This window comes from Miniopterus natalensis, chromosome 2, assembly GCF_054644295.1.
Source record: "Miniopterus natalensis isolate mMinNat1 chromosome 2, mMinNat1.hap1, whole genome shotgun sequence".
Classification (NCBI taxonomy): domain Eukaryota; kingdom Metazoa; phylum Chordata; class Mammalia; order Chiroptera; family Miniopteridae; genus Miniopterus; species Miniopterus natalensis.
In genome coordinates this window covers 150106846-150128478 of record NC_142082.1, presented here as the reverse complement: position 1 = coordinate 150128478, position 21633 = coordinate 150106846, and the positions used below count along the sequence as shown (strand labels likewise).

General features: G+C 37.5%; 1 protein-coding gene across 1 annotated transcript in view; it reads right to left on the bottom strand.

Annotated features, from left to right (window-relative positions):
* KIF21A (kinesin family member 21A) overlaps positions 1-21633 on the bottom strand; it is a 129439-nt gene that overhangs the window by 48288 nt on the left and 59518 nt on the right. Inside the window, exons 2-11 of the mRNA XM_087814728.1 lie at positions 14840-15062; positions 14527-14709; positions 12722-12871; positions 11901-12035; positions 11265-11432; positions 9070-9185; positions 5196-5391; positions 4100-4289; positions 3713-3776; positions 167-370 (exon numbers count right to left, since the gene is read on the bottom strand). Of these exons, the coding sequence (XP_087670854.1) occupies positions 167-370; positions 3713-3776; positions 4100-4289; positions 5196-5391; positions 9070-9185; positions 11265-11432; positions 11901-12035; positions 12722-12871; positions 14527-14709; positions 14840-15062 (1629 nt within the window). The remainder of the gene's footprint in view (positions 1-166; positions 371-3712; positions 3777-4099; positions 4290-5195; positions 5392-9069; positions 9186-11264; positions 11433-11900; positions 12036-12721; positions 12872-14526; positions 14710-14839; positions 15063-21633) is intronic.

The following is a 21633-nucleotide window of genomic DNA, read 5'->3' as shown; positions in this document are numbered from 1 at the left end:
ATAGAAAGCGTAATTGTAATTGTCAGCTAATTTAAATGACATTTTATTTATTAATATACTTATGAGATTATGTATACTCACTGTAATCACAAATTAAAATATCCTGTAAAGTAAAAAATATAAAATAAAATAAAATAAAATAAAAATAGGGATTCTAAAACACTACCTTTTTTTCTTCCTCTTTTCTTTCCTTTTCAGCTTCTCTAAATCTTTCTTAGCTAGATCTATAATTTCAATGGTCTCCTTGTCTGCGGATAGTATAGCAGGAGAGAAAGATGAGGGTCCGCTGAAATACGGTGATCTTGCTGTGGCTCTTGTCAAGTTTTTCCGAAGGTTCTCATTCACAGCTTCACTTTCTAACAACTTTGCCCTAGTGAATAAAAATAGATTTAAGTAGGAAACATGTTTTATTGTAGCAAAAAAACACACCAAAAAACACATAACATACAATTTACCACCCTGGCCATTCCTGAGTGTACAGTCCTGCAGCACCAAGTACGTTGACACTGTCGTTGCAACCACTGTCATCAACCGTCTCCAGAACCTTTTCACCTTCTCCAGCTGAAACTCTGTACCCATGAAACACCAACTCCCCATCTCCCTCTCCTCCCAGCCCCTGGCAGCAGCCATTCGACTTTCTGCCTCTACAAAGTTGACTATACCAGGAATAAATTAGGCATTTTAAATGAGTTGTTTTGCATGCTAAAAAAGATTTCCAAAATGTCTTTCAGCATTGCTACTAAGTAGTTTTTTTAAAAAAATAAATGTGCTCACAAACATTAATGTTTCGGATAGTTTTTAATTCCCTGATGAAATAATTACAAACGTGAAATCGCACTCTTCGTGCTCAAAAGCGCCCATAGTGATTAGATTACTTGGATTCTGGCCACCAGGCGCTAGTTATCCTCGCTTTGTGAAGCCATCCTTTAGACTTAAAATACACAAGCAGCCTGGTTCCCAACTGTTCAGCCCCTCATTCATCATGCTATAATAGCATTCCCAAATCTTTGCAAAGAATAGTCAAACTTGCCCCTAACTGGCTGAGAGACATCTGGCTCCTGACTATGTCATGGGAAAAGACGGTATCTCCAAGGAAACCTGAGTTTGATCATTGAAAACAGTCTTTTGTTTGCTCAAGTCGTCCTACTAATGACAGAAGAATAATATATGTACTCTCAGTAATATGCAAAACCACAAAATGGTAAGCTCCTAAAAGACCCTGGACTCGAGACTAAAAGAGATTCAGAGAGCCTTCCAAGCCAGACCCTTTACTTCAATTTGATTTCAACCATATCAAGAACACAATTATCTGCTTCAATATAAATATAATGCTGTCATTTTTTTAAACAAGAAGGCAACCAAAGTATAAAAACTTAACTCAGAGTCAAACTTTACACTTTTCTCTATTTTCAACATCTATCACAAAGTCTGAATGCACAAATCCCACCAAAACAAGAGTTAATTAGTGACTATTATTATCTCTCAAAAAATAATATGGCATGTAGGTTATTAAAAGGTGACTCGTCTTATTTTACAATTAAAATGATAAGACTTAAATGTTTAAAATATAAACATTTCCAAGTGACAATACATAAATTTGCATTACATTTAAGCAGCTATGAATCATTGCTTTCCTAAGACAACGTTTTGATAGAAATACGAATTGGAGCAAGATTTAGTAAATAAAGACAGAATGTGAGAACTTGGACAAAAATAATAATAACATGTTAGACCTTCAGAGTACTTTTGAATTTAAGAACTTTTATATCCTGTGCTTATATTTGAACCCCATAATAACTTTGAAACTAGCAGGTATTACCTCACTCTTACAGATGAATTAAAGCTCAGAGATGTTCGGTAACTTTCCCAAAGTCACAGGCTTATTAATAAAGAGAAGCTTAAATTTCAAACCAGGTAATCCAATTTAAATTCAAAGCTCATTTATGCGTATCCCATAGGCTAATTATTTTTATGTTGTGAATTACAGTGCTGGGATTCTAGAAGGCTACTCCTCAGGAGTGGGACACACCTAATTAAAGAACCATCAAAGAAAAGTTGGGAAAGTGGACCAAGCTATTAACCTGCACTGAGAAAGATTTGATCGCTGACTGAACTCAGAGCCTGAGTCATCTCTGTTCTCTAAATGGCTTAAAGCATGGTCTTAACAGCTGGAAGGAAGACATCACATGCTGCTTTAGTCACTAGGACGAGTGGAAATGATTCAGTCAGTTTTCTAGAAAATAATAACACGAGTGAAGCCATATGTCCAATGGCGAGATCAAGCTTAGATAAGGCCTTAGAATAACTGGGTGGAAGAGACGAAACAGCACAATAACCAGAGCGGGGAGTCGGCCTTCACTGCTGGCCAGTGCTGAGGAAATAATCGAGGAACAGGCTGGGGGCAGGAGGAGAATCTTCAGGAACTGAAAGACAGGTATCAGGTGTGTCTCAGCAACGGAAAAGATTCTTCCTACAGAGCGAGGAAAAACAAATTTTGGGCAGTACGAGGGGAAGAGCACTGCCAACACAGGATGGAAATGCACGTCCAGGTTGGCTGCTGACCAGAACCAGGACCCAAGGCCACCAAGGTCTCCGCCAAAAAAGGTAAAGCTTGGAGATATAAACACAGGAAAACTGTAACCATTAATAGAGTCACTTTATCTACTACTGCCACATCAGATGTCTGCTCATTTGTTTTTAATTTTTGAAACACTTAAGGGATCCAGGGTGCCTTGTGGAGGCAGAAACAGAGGAAACATTACTCGTCTCTGTTTAAGAATCACTAGAATAGTTCAGAGGGAGGAAAGGGGAAAGAGAGGACAAATACAAGATGTTGAAGTGTTAGGGGAGCCGTGAAACACGATCTCCCGCTTGGTTATTTTCTGCAATTGTGTACAGAAATGAGATCTGAGCTACTTAGATGCTCCCCAAGGAGCTGACTATGGCTTTACTTCAAGAGAAAGTAGCTGAGCCATCAGGGCAAACCATGGAACCTGAACATATTATAGAAACAATTAGTGTCCCTGACCTTCTTTCCGACCCCTATTCCCCCATTCTGGGCGCGGTGGTCCCTCTACATTCCCACACCAGGCGATGGCATTCCTTTTACTAATTTCTATCATTCCATTTACTATATGTGGTTATTTATGTCAGTTGCCACACCTAGACTGTGAACCCCTGTTTTATGTCATTGCGTGGTGCTCAGCATATAGTAAGCATTTGTAGTATGTGTGAAATGTGAGTGATGAATGAGGCTCTGTACCAGAGGGGCAGGCGAATTGGTAGGGATACAACGATTCACTCATAAGGAGTAGCTGGAGAAGCAGAAGGGAACAGGACTGATGGGAGAGTTTAAAAAGTAAAAATGACTCATTGATGTTGACCTTTCCCAAACGGTGAAGGAAGGCACCAAAGGGCACTTCATCAACATCAATGGTGCCTGTTCTGTATGTCAGGTTAGGTAAGCTCCTCCAAGGGGTATGACAACCCAAGTAGGAAGATATCATGGGGACATAATATGAGACGAGACAGAAGGAAAGTTGTTGGGATATGATGTTATAGAAAGGCAACTACCTAGTCCCCTAAAGTTAGCCTACCAAAGGGCTGAACTATCACCATGAACAGTTACTAAACAATAAGCCCAACAAACAGTAATATTACTACATTGCAAAACCCAAAATGTGTATTATATATGACAGAACACCCACTGTACCTGAGATCTTCAATTTCTTTGATATAACTGTGAATCATATTACTAATCTCCTCATTCCCTTCCCCTGCAAGATAAAATGTGAAATTAGGAATTTCCTTTAAATTAAAAGTTCAACAAAACAGAATGGGAGGGGGGGGAAAAACAAAGTTATGGAAACGAAATAATAATGCTTTAATACAGAATTCTTACAGCAAACTTCCCACCCTTAATGACATGAGCAGAGAGTAAGATAATATAACACAGTAAAGGGCACATTTTGTTTCTGTAAGAAAGTATTTACAAATTAAGTATTTAACTTACAATCACCAATTGTACACTCACACAGACTGGCATTTCTACTTCCAGTGTTCCAGGTAATCCCCCACTCATCCCACCCTACACGCTTACCTGCTCTGGCAAGAACTTGGTTGGCCTGATCACTGACCAGCTGTGTGATTCTGGTCCTCAGTGCATCCACCGTCTCTTGCATGGCTTTAATTCTCACACGCAGGTTGTTATTTTCAGTCTGTAGCATAGCATTCTCATGAAACATGTCATTGATGCTTTCCACTCCCTCCTCATCGATTATTCTTTTACCCTAGGAAAGAAAGACACTGTATTTCCCTGTTGGTTGAGGGGCCTTAAGTACACAAGAGATTGGCTGAATAAGGATATCATAAGATTCTGCAGTTCTACAACCAAGAGCCCTTCATCTTAACAGCCTCAAGGCCAAAGGGATTCTTTTCCCTCTATCGCAACCCTCCATGGCGGGTTTGTCACTAAAGAAATTGATTGAGTCCTGGCTAGTGTGGCTCAGTTGGTTGGAGCCTTGTCTCATGCACCAGAAGGTGGAGGGTTCAATTCCCAGTCAGAGCGCATACCTAGGTTGTGGGTTAGGCCGTGTGGGAGGCAACCAATCGATGTTTCTCTCTCACGTTGATGTTTCTCTCTCTCCCTCCCTCTCTAAAATCAATTAAAAAAAATTTTTTTTAATTGATCAGGGCCCGGCCGGGTGTGGCTCAGCAGTTGAGCATCGACCTAGGATCCAGGAGATCATGGTTCGATTCCCACAGGGCACATGCCCGAGTTGCGGGCTCAAATCCTCAGTTGGGGCCTGCAGGATGCAGCCGATCAATGACTCTCATCTCTTTCATCATTGATGTTTCTACTTCTCTCTCTCTCCTTTCCCCTCTCTGAAATCAATGAAAGATATATTAAATAAAAAATTTAAAAAAAGAAAGCCATTCCAGGTCCCTCACAGAGATTCTTTAAAAAAAATTTTTTTAAAAATTTGATCAGGAAGCCTTTTGAAATAGGTTAATAGACTAAACACTGTTAAAGGATATCCACATGGAAAACTAGAGGATTCTACCTTCAAAAGGAAGGACGCCACCAGCATGACAGACAACAGGCTCCGGAGACATACATGGGCAAGCCATCCCCAAAGGCATCATTGTGTTCAAAAAATGTACCCCAAAATGTGAAATCAGGCCCACCCACTTACTGTTTTGTACTCCATGAGCTCCATCTGGAGTCGCGTAATCTCACCGCGGAGTGCGCTGATCTGCTGGCTAGCTCTGTCCTGATTGACCATCACCTTGTTCTTGATATTTCTAGCTCGATTGGCATATTTCAAGGTATTTAAAGTTTCCATAAAATCTCTGTCTGAAGGGCTGACACATGCTATCATGATTGTTTGGCTGAAAGTTACAAAGAATAATTAGGTTTATAGATAAAAGCAAATAAAACATTGCAACAATCACTTTTAAATGCCCACCTTTTGAACACTATCTTCTCTTCAAGATACCAAAAGATTGATATTAATGACTTAAAAATAAAAGCAAATGTAAAAGCCCCCATGCTTTACGACTAGCTTAAAGAAAATGAATTTATATCATCCTCTTTTGATTCATAATATCTTGAGAAAATATAAGTGCATATATTTATTTCTCACCTCTTTACAAAAAAAAAAAAAAAAAAAAAAAAAATGGGGGTTAATGCACACAGAATAATTCTAAAATTTAATCTACCCATGTGCTAAATTGAAATTCAAAAATCATTTCTTTTGTTATCTACTTAATATGAGGATTTAAAATTTTTCTTCTTTTCATTTAATCACTTGTAACCTGATTTTTGTTGTCTGCAGAAAATTCTGCACAAAATCCTACCACTTGAACAAGAAAAGTACTTAGTATACCCCTGTTTTATAATATGAAACACCATTTGTGACTGAGTGGTCACAGTTCCAGCTTTTCAGGCCAGACTACACAGAAGTTGGAGGCATTACTTTATGGTAATGATGAACTGCTTTACCAACCAAAGAACAGGACGGTAACATGCTGAGTATGCCCCGGCTACCATGCCTGTCAATGAAACAGACAAGGACAGTCTAATCAGCACTTACACACCCGATGTACTGAATGTACTCAACTGCAATGAGAGCTAATTAACCCACCCCTTAGGGGATTCATACCTATCAATTCTAATCGATAGCCTCCTAGTCTTCGGCTTCCACTCCTGCCTTCCCCCAGTAATCTCAACACAGCACTCCTAGGAATCCCGTTAAAAGGGGGCCCATTCCACCCATCTTTTTCCCTCTGTCGACTGTTGATCACCTTTATTTACTCTTGCTCTTAGTGTTACTCAAGACTCAACTCAGGTATCATCTAGTCCAAGAATCCAACCCTCAGTCTGGCTGCACTTTTTCTCTCTACTTCCTGATACCCTTTGCGTATCTCTTTTTTGTGGTTATATTATTATTATTATTATTTTGAAATTTTATAGAAACCAACTCTTAGACCCTAAACTTCTAGAAGTCAAGAATCACCAACTTTTATTTATCAGTATACTTTGCATAACAATGTTTGGAACATACTAGGTCATTAATACTTGTTTGTGGAGTATGTCATGTGCATGTAATATTTATTTACTGGACATCAGAAAATTAGGATAATTCACACATCTCTAGGTCTCTTTTATGAAGAAGGTAAGGTAATCAAGTGAGAGTGATGGTTAGAGATACTGATTAGAGAACAGGACTATTCAAGGTGTAGACCCCCAGACAATGCTAGTCTGCAAGCTATTGTTACCAGTTCATAATAAGTACAGAAACTGAAAATAAGCATTTTTAAATTTTGCAACATTTGAGTTTGCTGTGATCAATGAACTCAGTGATTAGAGTATAAACCAGTTCAAGTGTTTTCAAATTCATGTGGTAAGTCACAAATGGGGCAAGCTGAGTACAGTCATGCACAGTATTAACCCACCACCAACTGGGGGTGGAGAAGAACTTGCCTTTGAAAAGCACTGGGATCAAGTGCTTAAGGAGAATGGAGAAAGTCAAGAATGAGAGGAGCTAAGGTCTATTATATGGAAAATGGTTGTGTATTATATAAAACCCAAGAGATACAAATTTTAAGAATGGTTGTGTTTATGAAAAACTGAAAGAAAACATTCATGTTATTTAAAGTTTATGTAAAACCACATATCTGTCTTATATGTATCATATATATCACATTATTATATCATAGGTCATATTATATTATACATTAGGAAGGGAATGCATTGCAATGTTAACAGTAGTTACAGGTAATAGAAATATAATTGATTTTTTTCATGCTTTATATTTTTCTGTATTTTTCAGAATTTTTGCCATAATCTTGTTATAATATATTAAACATAAATGTATGAAATCCAGCTTTGTTAAAAAAAAAAGTCACTAAATGATGCACATAAATATATGCAGCTTGTGTCCAAAAATATCTTTGATTCAATTTTTCTTTTAAGAGTAGTTTGTACAAACTTCACAAAATTATGGCATTCTGTTCTCCAAAGCTTATACAAAGTAAAAATCTTTTAAACTAAGAGTTCGATCTTAAAATTTTAAGCAGGAACTGATGCTCACTAAGTATGGGATTAGAAGAGGTCTCCTCGTTTGAGGAGTTACCACATAGTAAGGAAATGGGTGAGGAATACCTGAGACTCTTTAGCTGTAGCCCGTCTAAAACTCAAGAGGAATCCAAGACGCACAGAGCAAATGTCTTAGAGGGCTTGCAGGGCAAGCAAACTTGCAGAACTATTGAAGTATTCAAAAGTATTGAAACTTGTAAGGGGAGAATGTTCATCATCTATAGGAAAGGGCTACAATTTAGCAAGCTTGAATTATTTATCGCTGGCTTTAAAGCAAAAAATTTTATCCTGTTGCAATAAGAACCAGATTAATATTGAAGGTCAGAGTGACAAGAGAACTGAAATAAGAAATATGCAACAATGGAAACAATATTGCTCCCATGCATAGGATACACTACAACGGAGATGAATTAAGGCTAATGTGGAAGGGATCAATGGGGGCAAAAGGGGACATCTGTAATACTTTCAACAATAAAGATAAACTAAAATAAAAGACTAATATTACAATAGAAGAAAGACATATAAAAATGACACTGTTGAATTCTATAAAACAGAACTTTATTTCTAAGTCCATCCTTCAACTTCAAACCTACATAGATTCAATATTATCAAAATTCTTTGGATAATAGTTATTCAAAAAGAAAGTTTGCAAGTTTAATTACCAGGTCATTTTATAGCAGCTAATGATCTTTTCAGTAAACATGATTTTAGACCATTGAAAACACTGTAAAATAGGTCTTATTAACTGTAAAAATGTAATGGTTGTCTGTAACTTGTTGAGTTGTACTATTTGAATTTAAATGCCAAAACTGTTTCTACTTGTAAAGCCAGCATGTTGATGTTTATAAAAAGGAATGCATTACAAAAGAATGTGTTTAGCTGATGAAATATCAGAATAATTTGAAGTATGGAAAAGGAGGAATATCACGGATACTGACAAAGTTAATAACCAGCAAATACCCGATGTTTCATTCAGTTGACATTTTAAAAAGTTTTCCCATATGCAAAAACATAAAAAGGTTAATTTTTAGGAGACTTTGTAAAATGGTATGAAGTATATTTAAATTATTTTGTATTCATTTAACATTTGCTTTTCAACAAAATTTTATTAGGCATATGCTTGTGTGTCCAGCACTTAGGCAGAAACAATGATAAAGTAGAAAGAGCACATGCTATGGACTCATTTACAAGCTAAGCAACTTTGAATAAATTACTGAGCTTTTTTTGGATTTCAATTTCCTTATCCACAAAATAGGAATAATAATACCTACCTCAAGGGATGTTATAAGGACTATGTGAAATAACAACATACAAAAAGACTCACACATTTTAGGTATTTAATAATTATTAGTTTCTCATCCTACCAACTTGCTTTATAATAAAACAGATTTTATAAATCACCTTTCAAACTTACTTTTAAAATAATGAATAACTGAAATTCACAAATACAGATAAGAATTTATGCATACCTGTTACCCCCGAGGGAATCCTGAAGCAGTCTTGTCAGCTTAGAATCTCTGTAAGGGACATGGGTGGCCCTCTTGCTCTTGTCTCCCAGTGCACTTATTACATTGCCAAGGGCCAACTAAAAGAGAGAGAGAGAGAAATAAAAAAGATAAAAATTTACTAATTACAACACTTTTAAATAACAAAAGCATATAGAAAATAGTATGGAGACATGGCAGAATTGAAAACATTTGGGTTTGGTTTTTCTTTTACATTTATATTTTGAAGTATGACATAAACTTCAAAGTTTTCTATATTAACTATTAAAACTGACATAAAATTTAGTACTATATATATTCATAACTTACAAATACTTAAACTTCCATTCAGAAACTTTCTTTAGAAATAGAAATGATTGGTGACTTTTAACCATCCCTAGAATTGCCAAACCATCAGGTTAAGTCCTCAGAAAAACTGTACATTCATGTTACAAATGTTTCCCTTCAACTCAATGGGGAAATAAAATATTTAAGTAGTTTAACAGTTTCGTGAAACTTTCTTGTTGCCATATAGCTACCTTACAGAAAAACAAACTCTCCTTTAACCAACATAAAAATATTAGGATGATTCCGCTGAACAAGGTATCCCTAATGTAAGTACAGCTGTCTTGAGAAATATACTGAGTCCTATGAGCTAAGCATCCAAAATTGAAAAACTAAGTCAAATTACAGAACCCTTTAGTCACTCCTCCTGCCAACCCTATTGGTTTTTTTACTATCACTGAACTAGCCCCTATAGCATAAGCATTAGCCTAAATGCTGGTCACACTTCCCTTCAGTAATGCAAACACCTATGCCATGCCTTTGTTAGAGCCAATGGACCGTGCAGAGAGTGGCATCAGCATCACACTGTGTCCTTACCCCCCTCTTCGAGGCAGGATACAGTCCTAACCACTGGCCACACTGAAACTTGACCAGATACACCTGAACATGCTTCAATAGCCAAGACAGGAAAACAGACCAGTGGCTTTTGTCATTTCCTGATAGAACAAATGTAAACACCACTATGATTTTCTCTCCTAAGAAATTCAGAACAATACACAAAGTCCAGGATCCTGGTTACTCCCTTAAACACAAAGTTCACCCATACAGTAGGAGCATCGAGATGGGTACCAAGATGGAGCAGGGATGGCTGGCTCTCTCTCATCAGCCTCAGGTGTTATTTCACCCACGAAGGGTTGTAATTATACAGGAGAAAATATTGGGCAATGGCAAAATAGGAACATATGATTAGAGCCCCCAGCTCTATGGAGGGAAGCAAAGTAGAGAACACTTGCCCTGATGCTGTGAGCATCACAGAAATATGTAGATGTCATTACTTTTATGCAGGAACAAATGTCCAATTTTATAATGAAGTCACTAAGAAGAAAAGATTACACAAAAAGTTACTCTAAAATGTTTCTTCCAGCCCTGGCTGGTGTGGCTCAGTTGGTTAAGCATTGTCTCATGCACTGAGAGGTCACGGGTTCGATTCCGGTTGTGGGCTCTCTCCCCAGTAGGGGGCGCATGCAGAAAGGCAGCTGAATCATGTGTCCCTCTCTCCCCCTCTCCCTTCCTCTCTCTCTAAAATCAATAAAAACATAGTTAAAAAAAAAAAAGTCTTCCATATAACAAAAGCTTTATGCTAACACAAGGTGTTTCCCAATCAAAAACACCACTAGGTGGCATGGTATTAAAGTTAATTCCTAATATAATCTAGAAAAGTTCTCATTTCGAAACAATTTATAAAAAAGATTGATTATAATTCCCAAAATAAAGTCACCATCATAAAATGTGAGCAAAAATAAAGTTACTTTAAAAGTCATCCAACGAAACGGTAAAAATTAAATGTTGATTTTGACAAAATGTTTTCAAATGTGGAACTTCTTAAATCCTTTCCACAATATATACTATTTTCTGCATATACCATAAAACTTAATCCAACTAAATTTACACATATGAAGAAAATTTGCACTGAGAAAATTTGCAACATAAAAAATCCTATAATATGAGATCAAAACTTAATGCATTACGCCCAAGTTTACAAGTTTACTGTCACTCTCACTTCTCAGTTTAGTGCATGAAGGATTTCCACTTGGATATTAAGTATTACAAAAGAGAAAAGAACAATGGAAAATCTCTGAGGTACTCTCAGCACAGAGCCTTAGTCTGAGTCTTACAAGTCCACAGTTGATGGAAATGCCTTCTTTTGCCCTCTCTCCTGTGGCTCCCGTACGCTTCAGTCTTTCTGATCCTGCCAGGTCAACAAAATGGAACTTTGCAGTCAGGGTTTCAAATTCATCCATCTGGGATGATTCGGAAATCATCTTATTATCAGTAGCATTTTCCTGCAATTGAGGAAAATAATTGAAAATATTTTTATTAATGTGACACTAAATATCCTCAAACCCCATATTCCCCTTTTGTATATATAGATATACATACACAAATAGGCATATAGCCAAATAATCATAAATGCAAAAATGTCTGTGGCAGCTAGAATCTCGGAACAAAGTTAGAAAGAAGCTTGACGGTGAGAACCCAGCTGTTAGGAACTGATTCTCTGCTTATGTTGATAAAAGAACACCTGTAGCACACAGTCCTCAAAAGCAAAGTGTCTCAGGTGACTACATCCATCACCATTGGCCACAGCTTGCTTTCTGGTTTCTGTAGACACATTTTTATTTCAAATTTTTATTTCAAATTTTTATTTCAAAATTTTACACAGTTAGCCAGCTTCAACTTAAACAGGATCAGAGACATGTCATTAGGGAAATGAAAACTGAAAGTTTAAGAAATTTGAACTAGTAACTTACAGCATCGATTTGGGGACACATTCTGGTTTGACACAAGTGAATGGTAAAAATGGCGTGTGAGCGAGAGCTCTGAACATTCATCTGGGTACTAGCAGTGGTACGGGATAAAGCACCCAGCTTCAAACACTGCATCATCTGGAAAAGGGGAAGAAAAAAGGGGTTTTCATGTACAATATTTAAGCAAGATACCATACAATCAGAAGTCTGAGCTAATGCTAAAACACACCATGTTAAGGGATGTAAAGGATGTGGAATTTTATGCTATTTTAGCTACATGTACTCTTTGAGCTCAACTTCTCAGTATAACAGTGTATTATTTTTTAAATAGAAGAAAACACTGAGATTCCATTGTTTGCCTTTTGCTGACATTTGCAGCTTCCATTCCAAATTGTTACAGTAGAACACTTTGGAACAAACTGAACTAAAACTTGAATTACTCAGGCTACTCTGTATCTTCTGTTGAAATATTTTTTTATAACTTTTTTTAGCAGCTTCCCCTTAGGAGCCATGATATAGTCCTATATATGTGACGGCAAAAGGTGCAAAAGGATTGTGATCGCATACTTCACCTTCAATTATCTCTCTTTTTCTAGATATGAAAGAAAACATATACATTGCCTTGGATTCTTTTGATACTACAATAAATGAACTGACTTTATCACAATTGACATGTAAAAATATGAGGAAATAAGGCAAGATTTTTACAAGATGTTCCACTTAAAAATACAAATTTCAGACCTTGATTTTAAGCAAACTATAAGCAAAGCTGAATATTAAGTAAAGCCAAACATGCTCTATTTAAACTGTAATATGAATGTCACCTCTGATTCTGTATTCACAGTACGTGTTGTGACTCCCACAGTATAAATTCCTCCAGTTGAATCTTCATGAATTCTTATATTTGATTTTTTATTTTTTGCATCAATATCACGTGTGGTATCAAATAAGTCAAGGACCTCTTCATTGTAGAGCTATCAAAAAAAAATTACAAGTTTAAATTTAAAAGAAATTGCCTCATGGCTGTAGCAACACACATTGCATAATGTTATCTTTCAAACATATCTTAAAAGTTCTTCAAAACAACATATATTTATTCAAAATAACAGATAAAAATGAACAAGGAAATTATTATTACAAATTCAAGTGAATGTCAGGTTTCTTTGTAAGAGTAAGAACAGTAAATGATGTAATCATTACTAATAAGTTGAGGGCTAGTTAAAATGATCTATTAATCTTTTGCAAGAGATGAACAAATATTTATAAATACAAGCAAACTCTAAGAAACATGTAGCAAATGTAGTCAAACACTAATTAAACTTAGAGAAGATTTTAAGAGTTTTTACTGCTTATGCTAAAAATATATTTCCTATTGCCCTACAAACTTTCTTAATGTATCTAAAAATTAATACTTAGTATTCTGCAAGGTGGACAATGATGTTCGTGTTTCTGTGTCAACCCTGGCTGACAAGATCGAGCTGCCTCCTTAGAGGAGGAGGCATGCACCATTTTCCTATCAATATGCTTTAAAGTCTCAGAGCCTAACAACATTGTGGAGAGTAAAGGGGAAGATAGAAGAACACTACTTTGTTTTCTTTTTCCATCACTTAGCTACCTTGCTTTTTACTAAATTGGGATGTCTATTAAAATCAGCAGTAAGAGCCCAGCTGGGCGTGGCTCAGCAGTTGAGCATCAACCTAGGATCCAGGAGACTGAGGTTCAATTCCTGGTCAGGGCACATGCCTGGGTTGAGGGCTCAGTCCCGGGTCTGGGGCGTGCAGGAGGCAGCCAAGCAATAATGACTCTCTCATCATTGATGTTTCTCCAATAATGACTCTCTCATCATTGATGTTTCTCTCTCTCTCTCTGTCTCTCCCTTTCTCTTTCTGAAATCAATAAAGATATTTAAAAAAAAAAAAATCAGCAGTAAGATAACTGACATTAATTTGAACTGTTTTATATTTTGTGCCATATAATGCAGAATAAAATGTTTCATCAATGACCAAAATTATTAGTTCAGGTAATCCAGACTAGAACTAAAGTAGAACATTCTTTGAACCATGCGCCCAGAACTATCACATCACCATTCACCTAACTGCAATATTGCTCATATCCAACATGTCTTCTTACTTCATGTCCCTCCCACCAGATTAGACTGCCCTAAATGAATCCGAACCTGTCCCAACCTTTGGACATTGCATCAAAAACCTGCCTATCCTTGCAGGAATACCAGCTTCTGTAGCCAGATTAGTGCTGCAGCCGAAACCCCATTGTTCCTCGTGCTCTCCCCCTCCCTTTCGATCTTAATCACTGAGCTCCCAGCACTCGGTGAGCCTGCCTACTTTACAATAGTAATTATAGGTAGGCTGCAGAGAGATTCTGAAATAAACAATATCAATTGTTTTACTCTATGGAGACTGGTCGTGTGTTTATAATCTAAAACGCCAACAAGTAAGGAATACTTATTACCTATTCTTCCCGCCATCTATGCCCTAATGTTAATTTACTCAAACGTTTATTGAGCACTATGTGCAAAACACTGTACTAGAAGCCAGAAGCATAAAATCATATAGTCTATGGTCTAAAGGACAAGACTTAAAGGAAACCAATGACACAATTAATCTTTTACCTCCAAGAATTGCGCATTCACTTTAAAATCTGGAGGAGGAAGCCCATTTTTAATTGCGGCGTGTTTTTTTTCTTCAATACTCTTGAAAAGGTGTTTAACAGCACGAGAAATAATACCCTGTTCCTCCTCGATGATGTTAACATCAAATCCTGTTCCCATCGTGTATGTTTTGCCAGCTCCGGTCTGAATAAAGCAAGAGAGGAAAATGTGTGCTTGATCTTAATAACATAGCCTCAAACAACAAAAATGAAAGCGCAACAGAGCTGACACTCCTGAACGGTGACAACTTCTGCGGAAAGAATTTGGTACTTACTTGTCCGTAAGCAAAAACTGTAGCATTGTATCCTTCAAAACAACCTTCAATTAGTTTCTCTATACAATGAGTGTAGATCTGTTCTTGCTGGGAGTCAATGTCAAACACATAATCAAAGGTAAAAGCTTTGTCTTTCCCTAGGAAGACCTGAGGTTCTCCAGGTGTGACAGATGTACAAATATGGCATCCTTCAATCTTTTCTTTGGCAAGTTGTGGTCTTATTCTGTGAGAAATAGTGAAGAAAAAATAAAATATGATAAATTAGATTTTTTTTTTTAAACTGAAGAAATAGGACTTAAAAATTCCTGGCCAAATCTTTTAAAAACCCTAATATAATCCATTCCTGCTCCTTCAGTTGAAAAGTTTAAATAGGTTAAATTATACTGAGTTAATTTTAGTGTCAGTTACTTTAACAATACCAAAAAATCATGAACAAGAGTAAATTAATTAAATATTTTTGTGGGTGGCCCAGCCAGTGTATCTCAGTGGTTGAGCGCCGACCCATGAACCTGGAGATCAGGGTTCAATTCCCAGACAGAGCACATGCCCGGGTTGTGGGCTCAATCCCCAGGACGGGTCATGCAGGAGGCAGACCATCGGTGATTCTCTCTCATTACCGATGTTTCTATCTTTCTCTCCCTCTTCCTTCCTCTCTCCAAAATCAATAAAAGTATAAAAAAATAATAATAAATATTTTTATGGGTGAATATTTTCCCTCAACTCTGTAAGAGGTAAAGACTCAGTTAAATAATTCTGCTACCCAAATGCTACTTGTTGTTATTTTTGTTTTAGAGTTCTTTATTTCCAAGAAAGATGATATCTTGATGCCCTTTACTGGCCTGTATTTTTTTTTTAACTGAATTTATTGGGGTGACACTGGTTCACAAAACCATACAGATTTCAAGTACACAACTCAATAAAACATCATCAGCACACTGATCGTGTGCCCATCACCCCAAGCAAAGTCTCTTCACCAATGGTTTCCAACTTTATTTGAACATATCCTTCTGTCAGCTTAACATGTTTAGGCATATTCCCACAATATAGGTGTATATGTATCCATTTGTAAACTATATGCATGTACTATATTGATTTGTCATATATTATGATACACATAAAAGCAGGTTTTATTTTAAAATTAAAAATAAATACAAATAGAAGGTCCAGTATTTTCACTCTAAAACCCAGTGAATCATGCACAGCTCCTGGGGTATCCTCTCTCCAGGGGGGAGACCACAGCATTACACACACCCTACACCCACCCCTGTCTACTTGAGTCTTCCTCTCTTCCTAATGTCAAGGCCTATTTTTATTTTCAAAGAAGGAAAGTAGATACGATCACATGTTGACAGACCAACCAAAATCTGGCCCTATTCTATTCGCACTGTAAACAGGACCATCCTGGACACACACGTCACTGACTTACTATACCTGGGTTTTTTAAAACGTTCCTGTTTGCCATGGAGAAGGAGAAGCAATGTTTGGATGAAAGGAAAGACAACCAGTGATGGAAAATATAAAATTATAAAGTCAGAGTGAAGAAAGTATTTTAAAGGATTCTGGTCCCACATGTTTGTTTTTCTCTTAGATACAGAAGCTGAGGTCTATGGGAGTAGAACCAGTTCACCTGTTTATCAGAGATAAGGCCAAGCCTACATCCAGATCTCCTGAGTTTCAACCCTTTCCAGTTCATCGGGATGGAAGACCAATGGAAGGATAGGACAACACTGAGATGGGACTAACTTCTGCAACCCTGGTTATCTAAAATAAATTCTATACTGCCCCAAAATGTGTTAAGTAAAGAATATATTTATTTATGCAATTTTTTTTCTTTCTTCTGTGATAAGTGTTTTTCTTTTATAAACATTGTCTTCAACTTCATGGATTTATCTTAATAGAATGCAATACTCATGGTAGAGCTGCCTAGGTATGGTGGAAAGAGGAACGGAGTGGCCGCCAGGAGGCCTGGGCTCTGTGACTTCTGTCACTCCACAGTTACCACCTGGTCTTCTCTCAGAGTCCCAATTCCTCACCTGTGGCAGTAGCAACTTTGGCTTTCTGGTTCCACATTCCCTTGATAAGTGATCTTTCTCAAAATTAATATTCTCTTCTTTCCAAACTCTTCTCCTGTCTCACTTTATCTAGTCATGGGGAGGAAACCATAACAAAACCCCATCTCCTTGGGGGAATCAGTATTCTGACTGTTGCCAAGCCAGAAACAGGACAGTCAACCTCAATTACTCCCTGTTCCATCTATCTAATCTGTCTCCAAGAGCTATTAATTATCTCTGAAATAGCTCTTGAGCCCACGTATTTCTCTCTGTCCTCACCAACACCACCCTTATCAAGGCTGCCATTATCTCTTACTTGGATTACTGCAAAAGTCTCCTCACTCGTCAGCCAGTGTCAAATCTTGTCCCCCCCACCCCATCTGTTCCACACCCTGCAATATTAGTGATATTTACAAAATATGAAGTTGATCAGGTCACTACTTGCTTAAAACCCTTCAGTGTGTCCCTAACTCTCTCTGCAGCCTCTCCTCTTGCCATGCTCCATCTTTTCATTAAAGGATTTTTGGTGGTGATGGTTTATTTTAAACCAGTTTCACTACCAAGCTATGCCCTCTCTGGCCTCTATGCCTTAAAATATGCTGGATTTTCTTTTCCTGGATTAGTTTTCTCCACCCTCTCAATTCCCGACTCCTTTAGCAGCCTGAACATCTCGTGTTTTCTATCTCTGTTTATATTTCACTTGGTTTGCACTCCAACATGCTGTCATATCTGAGCCCAGATATTGCATGGGAGCTTACTAACTCCCATGCAATAAGACAGATAAAAATAAATATGCTGTCTAAATAAAAAGCTTGAAATCAGTTCCATGTTAATTTTAAGTAAATGGTTACAACCATAGGCTAACTTATTTGGCTAAGATACTTTCGATTTCATTTCAACAGAACAAAGAATAGTTGCCATTTGAACTGCAGGTGTGACAGCCAATTTTAGAATTCCAGTAATCTCCTAACCTCCATTCATCTGATTGCAATCCTTGCTAATGATGAAGAGGAATGAATGTGTTTGAAGCATGAATGTTGTGCAATTCCACCCATTTGCATGGGCAGGGAGAGAGAGTGGCTTTAAAAACCAACAAGATGGGCAGAATCCTTTTCTACCACATCCAGTCAAAGGCAGTTTCCCAGCAGGCCTGAGCCTCCCACCTAGGAGGGGACAGTCTGCCCTACATGCATATAATTGGAAGCCGACTGTTTGTCAAAGGTGAGGGATATAGTCACCTTTTCAATTCCCCTTCAAAAATTAGCATTTTAAACTCTCCAAATCCCTAAATTTATACCCAAGTCAAGAATTCCCCAGTGAATTTCTAACCCAAGCCAAATCACCTGCTTAAATAATGTAAAGAATTGGAAATTGACCCAGCTACAAACCTCGATTTCAAAACTATTATTTGAGGTTATACAGAGACAAAATACACCAACCCTTCTTGGAAAGAGAAGACTAAAACTAGAATCTGATGTTTATTTCTCTAAATATTCTGAAGCATACTATTCCTTAGCTTTTTTTATATAAAAATAAGAACATTAAACACGTTCATCTAAACCCAACACTAAGGAATCATCAGTATTAACATGTTGGTTAACATCGACACTAAAAAATAAAAACATAACCTTGCAGGCTTTTGAAATGTGAAGTCACACAACTAGATATATTTAAAACTGTCTTGTAAAGAAAAACAATTATACATAAAACTTTACACCATAAATATTTAGGATAACATATTTTAATATTACACAGCAAAATTGTATTATAAATGACAACCACCAAAGAGATTCTATCTATAGTATTAACTTGCTAATGGAGGTGGGTCTTTAGAAAATGTTACACTAGAAACCAGTGTAGGCAGGGTGAGGCCGTTAATGGACAACAGTGACAGTTTTGCTAGAGAACATGCTTTTCTGTTAGCGTGAGGTATGGAACCTTTTACCCTTTGTGGGCCACTGACCAATGGGGAGGGATCTGAAAGGAAAACCCCATGGAGAGCCACACGGAAAAAAAATCGACTTGTTCTATCAGTTTGTGAGGGTTGAAAGTTTGAAACAGAATCTGACACAAGCTGTCCATTATTCGGTTTTAAGATGAAAGGAGATGAACAAATGTTGTCTCCGTGTTCTCACGTCTGAACCTTCCCCTCAGCCCATCACACCCATTTCGCCTCTGCTCTCACACTCTGCTGGAACTGCTCAGACGGGAGGCACCAACGACCTTTTTATCTCCAAATAAAATAGTCTTCATCCCACCTGATCTCTCCTAAGCATCTGATCCTATTTACAACTTGTAAAAGAGGAAAACCTTTCACCTCTACCCTCCTAGGTCCTCCTGTAGATTAGACTGACAAAGGATTAACAAAAGAAAATCAAATTGAAGTTTATTAACATGAAGTTTACTAGCACACATACATACGGGAACGAGTGATGAGCAGCTCGGAGGGTGGTTCGAATTTGGATTTATGTAACATCTGAACAAAAGGAAAATGGACTGAGTTTCTAGGACAGCAGACTGTGGGAGGAGAAGTCCATATGGGGAGAAACTAAGGGAAGATCGGGGCTAGCTAGTAAAGTTTCTCAGGTAGGTTCCTCTGGTGCCATGTTGTCCTTCCAGGTAGAGAGGGGAGGGCTAACACCTTTACAAATTTGTGTCCTGCTTTCAGGCATAGGGGGAAGGACAGAGGTTATTTTCTTTTCCCTGCTTTTTAATTGCCTTTCACTCAAAATAATCCTTATGTCAAAGTGGCCTATTTGGGGATGGCATATCCTGCTACCCTTCAGGCACCGTATTTCTCAACTCTTTATCTGCAGCTGGATTTTGTGACATCTCTTTTCTTTCCCCTTTATATCTCACATACCAACTTGTCTTAAAATATCAGCATTTCCCCCCAAAATGCCCTAAATACTTAGCATGGTCTCTACGATTTTCCTAATCAGGAGTCTACCTGTTATTCCATTCTCAAATCTAGACACACCCAGCTCCATCAAACCACTGGCCATTTCTTGATCAACTTGTGTATTTCATTCATCACACTGATGTACATTGTTTCCTCTCTGCTTGGAATGCTGGCTCTCCATTTCTCCTTCTAGAAACCTCTCTGTAATCCTTCAAGACATAGCTCAAACATCTGTACATACTTGTATAAAGTGCTGCCTCCTTCCCCAGAGCTTGAATTAATCTATGCAATTTACATGATTTTAGAACAGTAAATATCAATTTGAATTCTTGCTTTTATGCTAGTAAATAAGTTCTTTGAAGACAAAGAACATATTTACTCATTCATAAGACAAAGTACTTCAACAAATTTTCATTGACTAAATTGTATAAGCTGCTCTAATTAAGGGGGTGATATTCCAATACCAAATATGCAGTTATCACAATAAAGTAGCTTTTGCTCCATCACTTACTCTGTTACTAGAAACTTGATCTTAAACAGTCATTTAACCATTCTATGTCTCAATTTTCTAATCTATAAGATAAAGGGCCTGGATTTAATATTCCCAAGGTTCCTAAGGCTCTTTCTAACTTCAAATTCTATTGTAATTATTCCTTTAAGAACAGCCAAATCCTGGCTTAAAAAGAGGCCTCAATAAACGACCTGTTTTCTTCACACTCTATATCTACTACTAGTGGCACCACCTGTTCTTTATTTTTTTGTGGTTCTTATTAGGCCCTCCAGTTTTTGTAGCACAAGGAACTTCAATGATGAAAATGTTAGCATCATGTAAAGGTTAGAGGAGATTCTGAGCCTGAGAGCAGTCAAGTTACCTTAAATTGGGCCCTCTTTTCTGTTGTCTGCCTTCATAATAACCATAACTGGTTTTAGTTGTGGGGAATATCCAGTAAGTCAAAGGACTACTTCAAGATGTCCTGGATAGGACAGAAAGATATGAAGCTAAACATATTTGGGGATAAATGTCTTATAGTTGCTACCTTTTCAGCTAGAGTTTTTGTCACAAAAGTCAGCAAAACCGCATTTACGTTTTAATCCTCAAAAGCGGCCTGAGCATTCCTGCATATTCTTGCTGGGCATCTCAAGAATGCAAGACCCTGAATGCTCTCTGCATGGACCCTTTCTCAAGGTTACATTTGCAGTAAACAACCTTTAGGGATAATGTCTTCTGCCTGACAAAGAGCTGGCTTGCTCCTGCTTTCTATAAAAAGGGTGAATTCCCAAGCTCAGGGTTTCTCCATCCCCTACTGTCTGCACAGCTTCCATGTAATAACAAGTCTACCTGCACTGCCTCCGCTGGATTAAGGGAGAGGTGGGGAAGCCGTTCAAATCAACATGAAGTTACAATGCTTAGTGTACTGAGAGTAATAAAAGTCCTTTGCCTCTTACTCAGGATTCTGTGTCTTCTGCCGCTATATGTGAAAAAGTAACAAGCTAGCTTGTGCAAAATCGCAGGCTCTTCACAGGTCTCACTTAACACATACTAACTGTGACCTCTGGCAAGTCACTCTCTTAGCCTCAGTTTCCCATCTGTAAAATGGTAATGTCATTACTGCTACATCCACATCACAGCATCTTGAATAAAAGAGAAAATATGTGGCAATAAAAGCCCATGTAGGTATAAAGTGTTGTTACAGCACCACTTCAAAATTCTCCCAGTCAGTCCTTTCACGAGGCACCTTAACATCTTAAGTCCACTGGGGCCTTCCAACATGTTAAGGATTGCATAATTTACTATTTGCCTCCCCAAGCTGTAGCCATATTTTTTCAAAATGCCTTTTGGA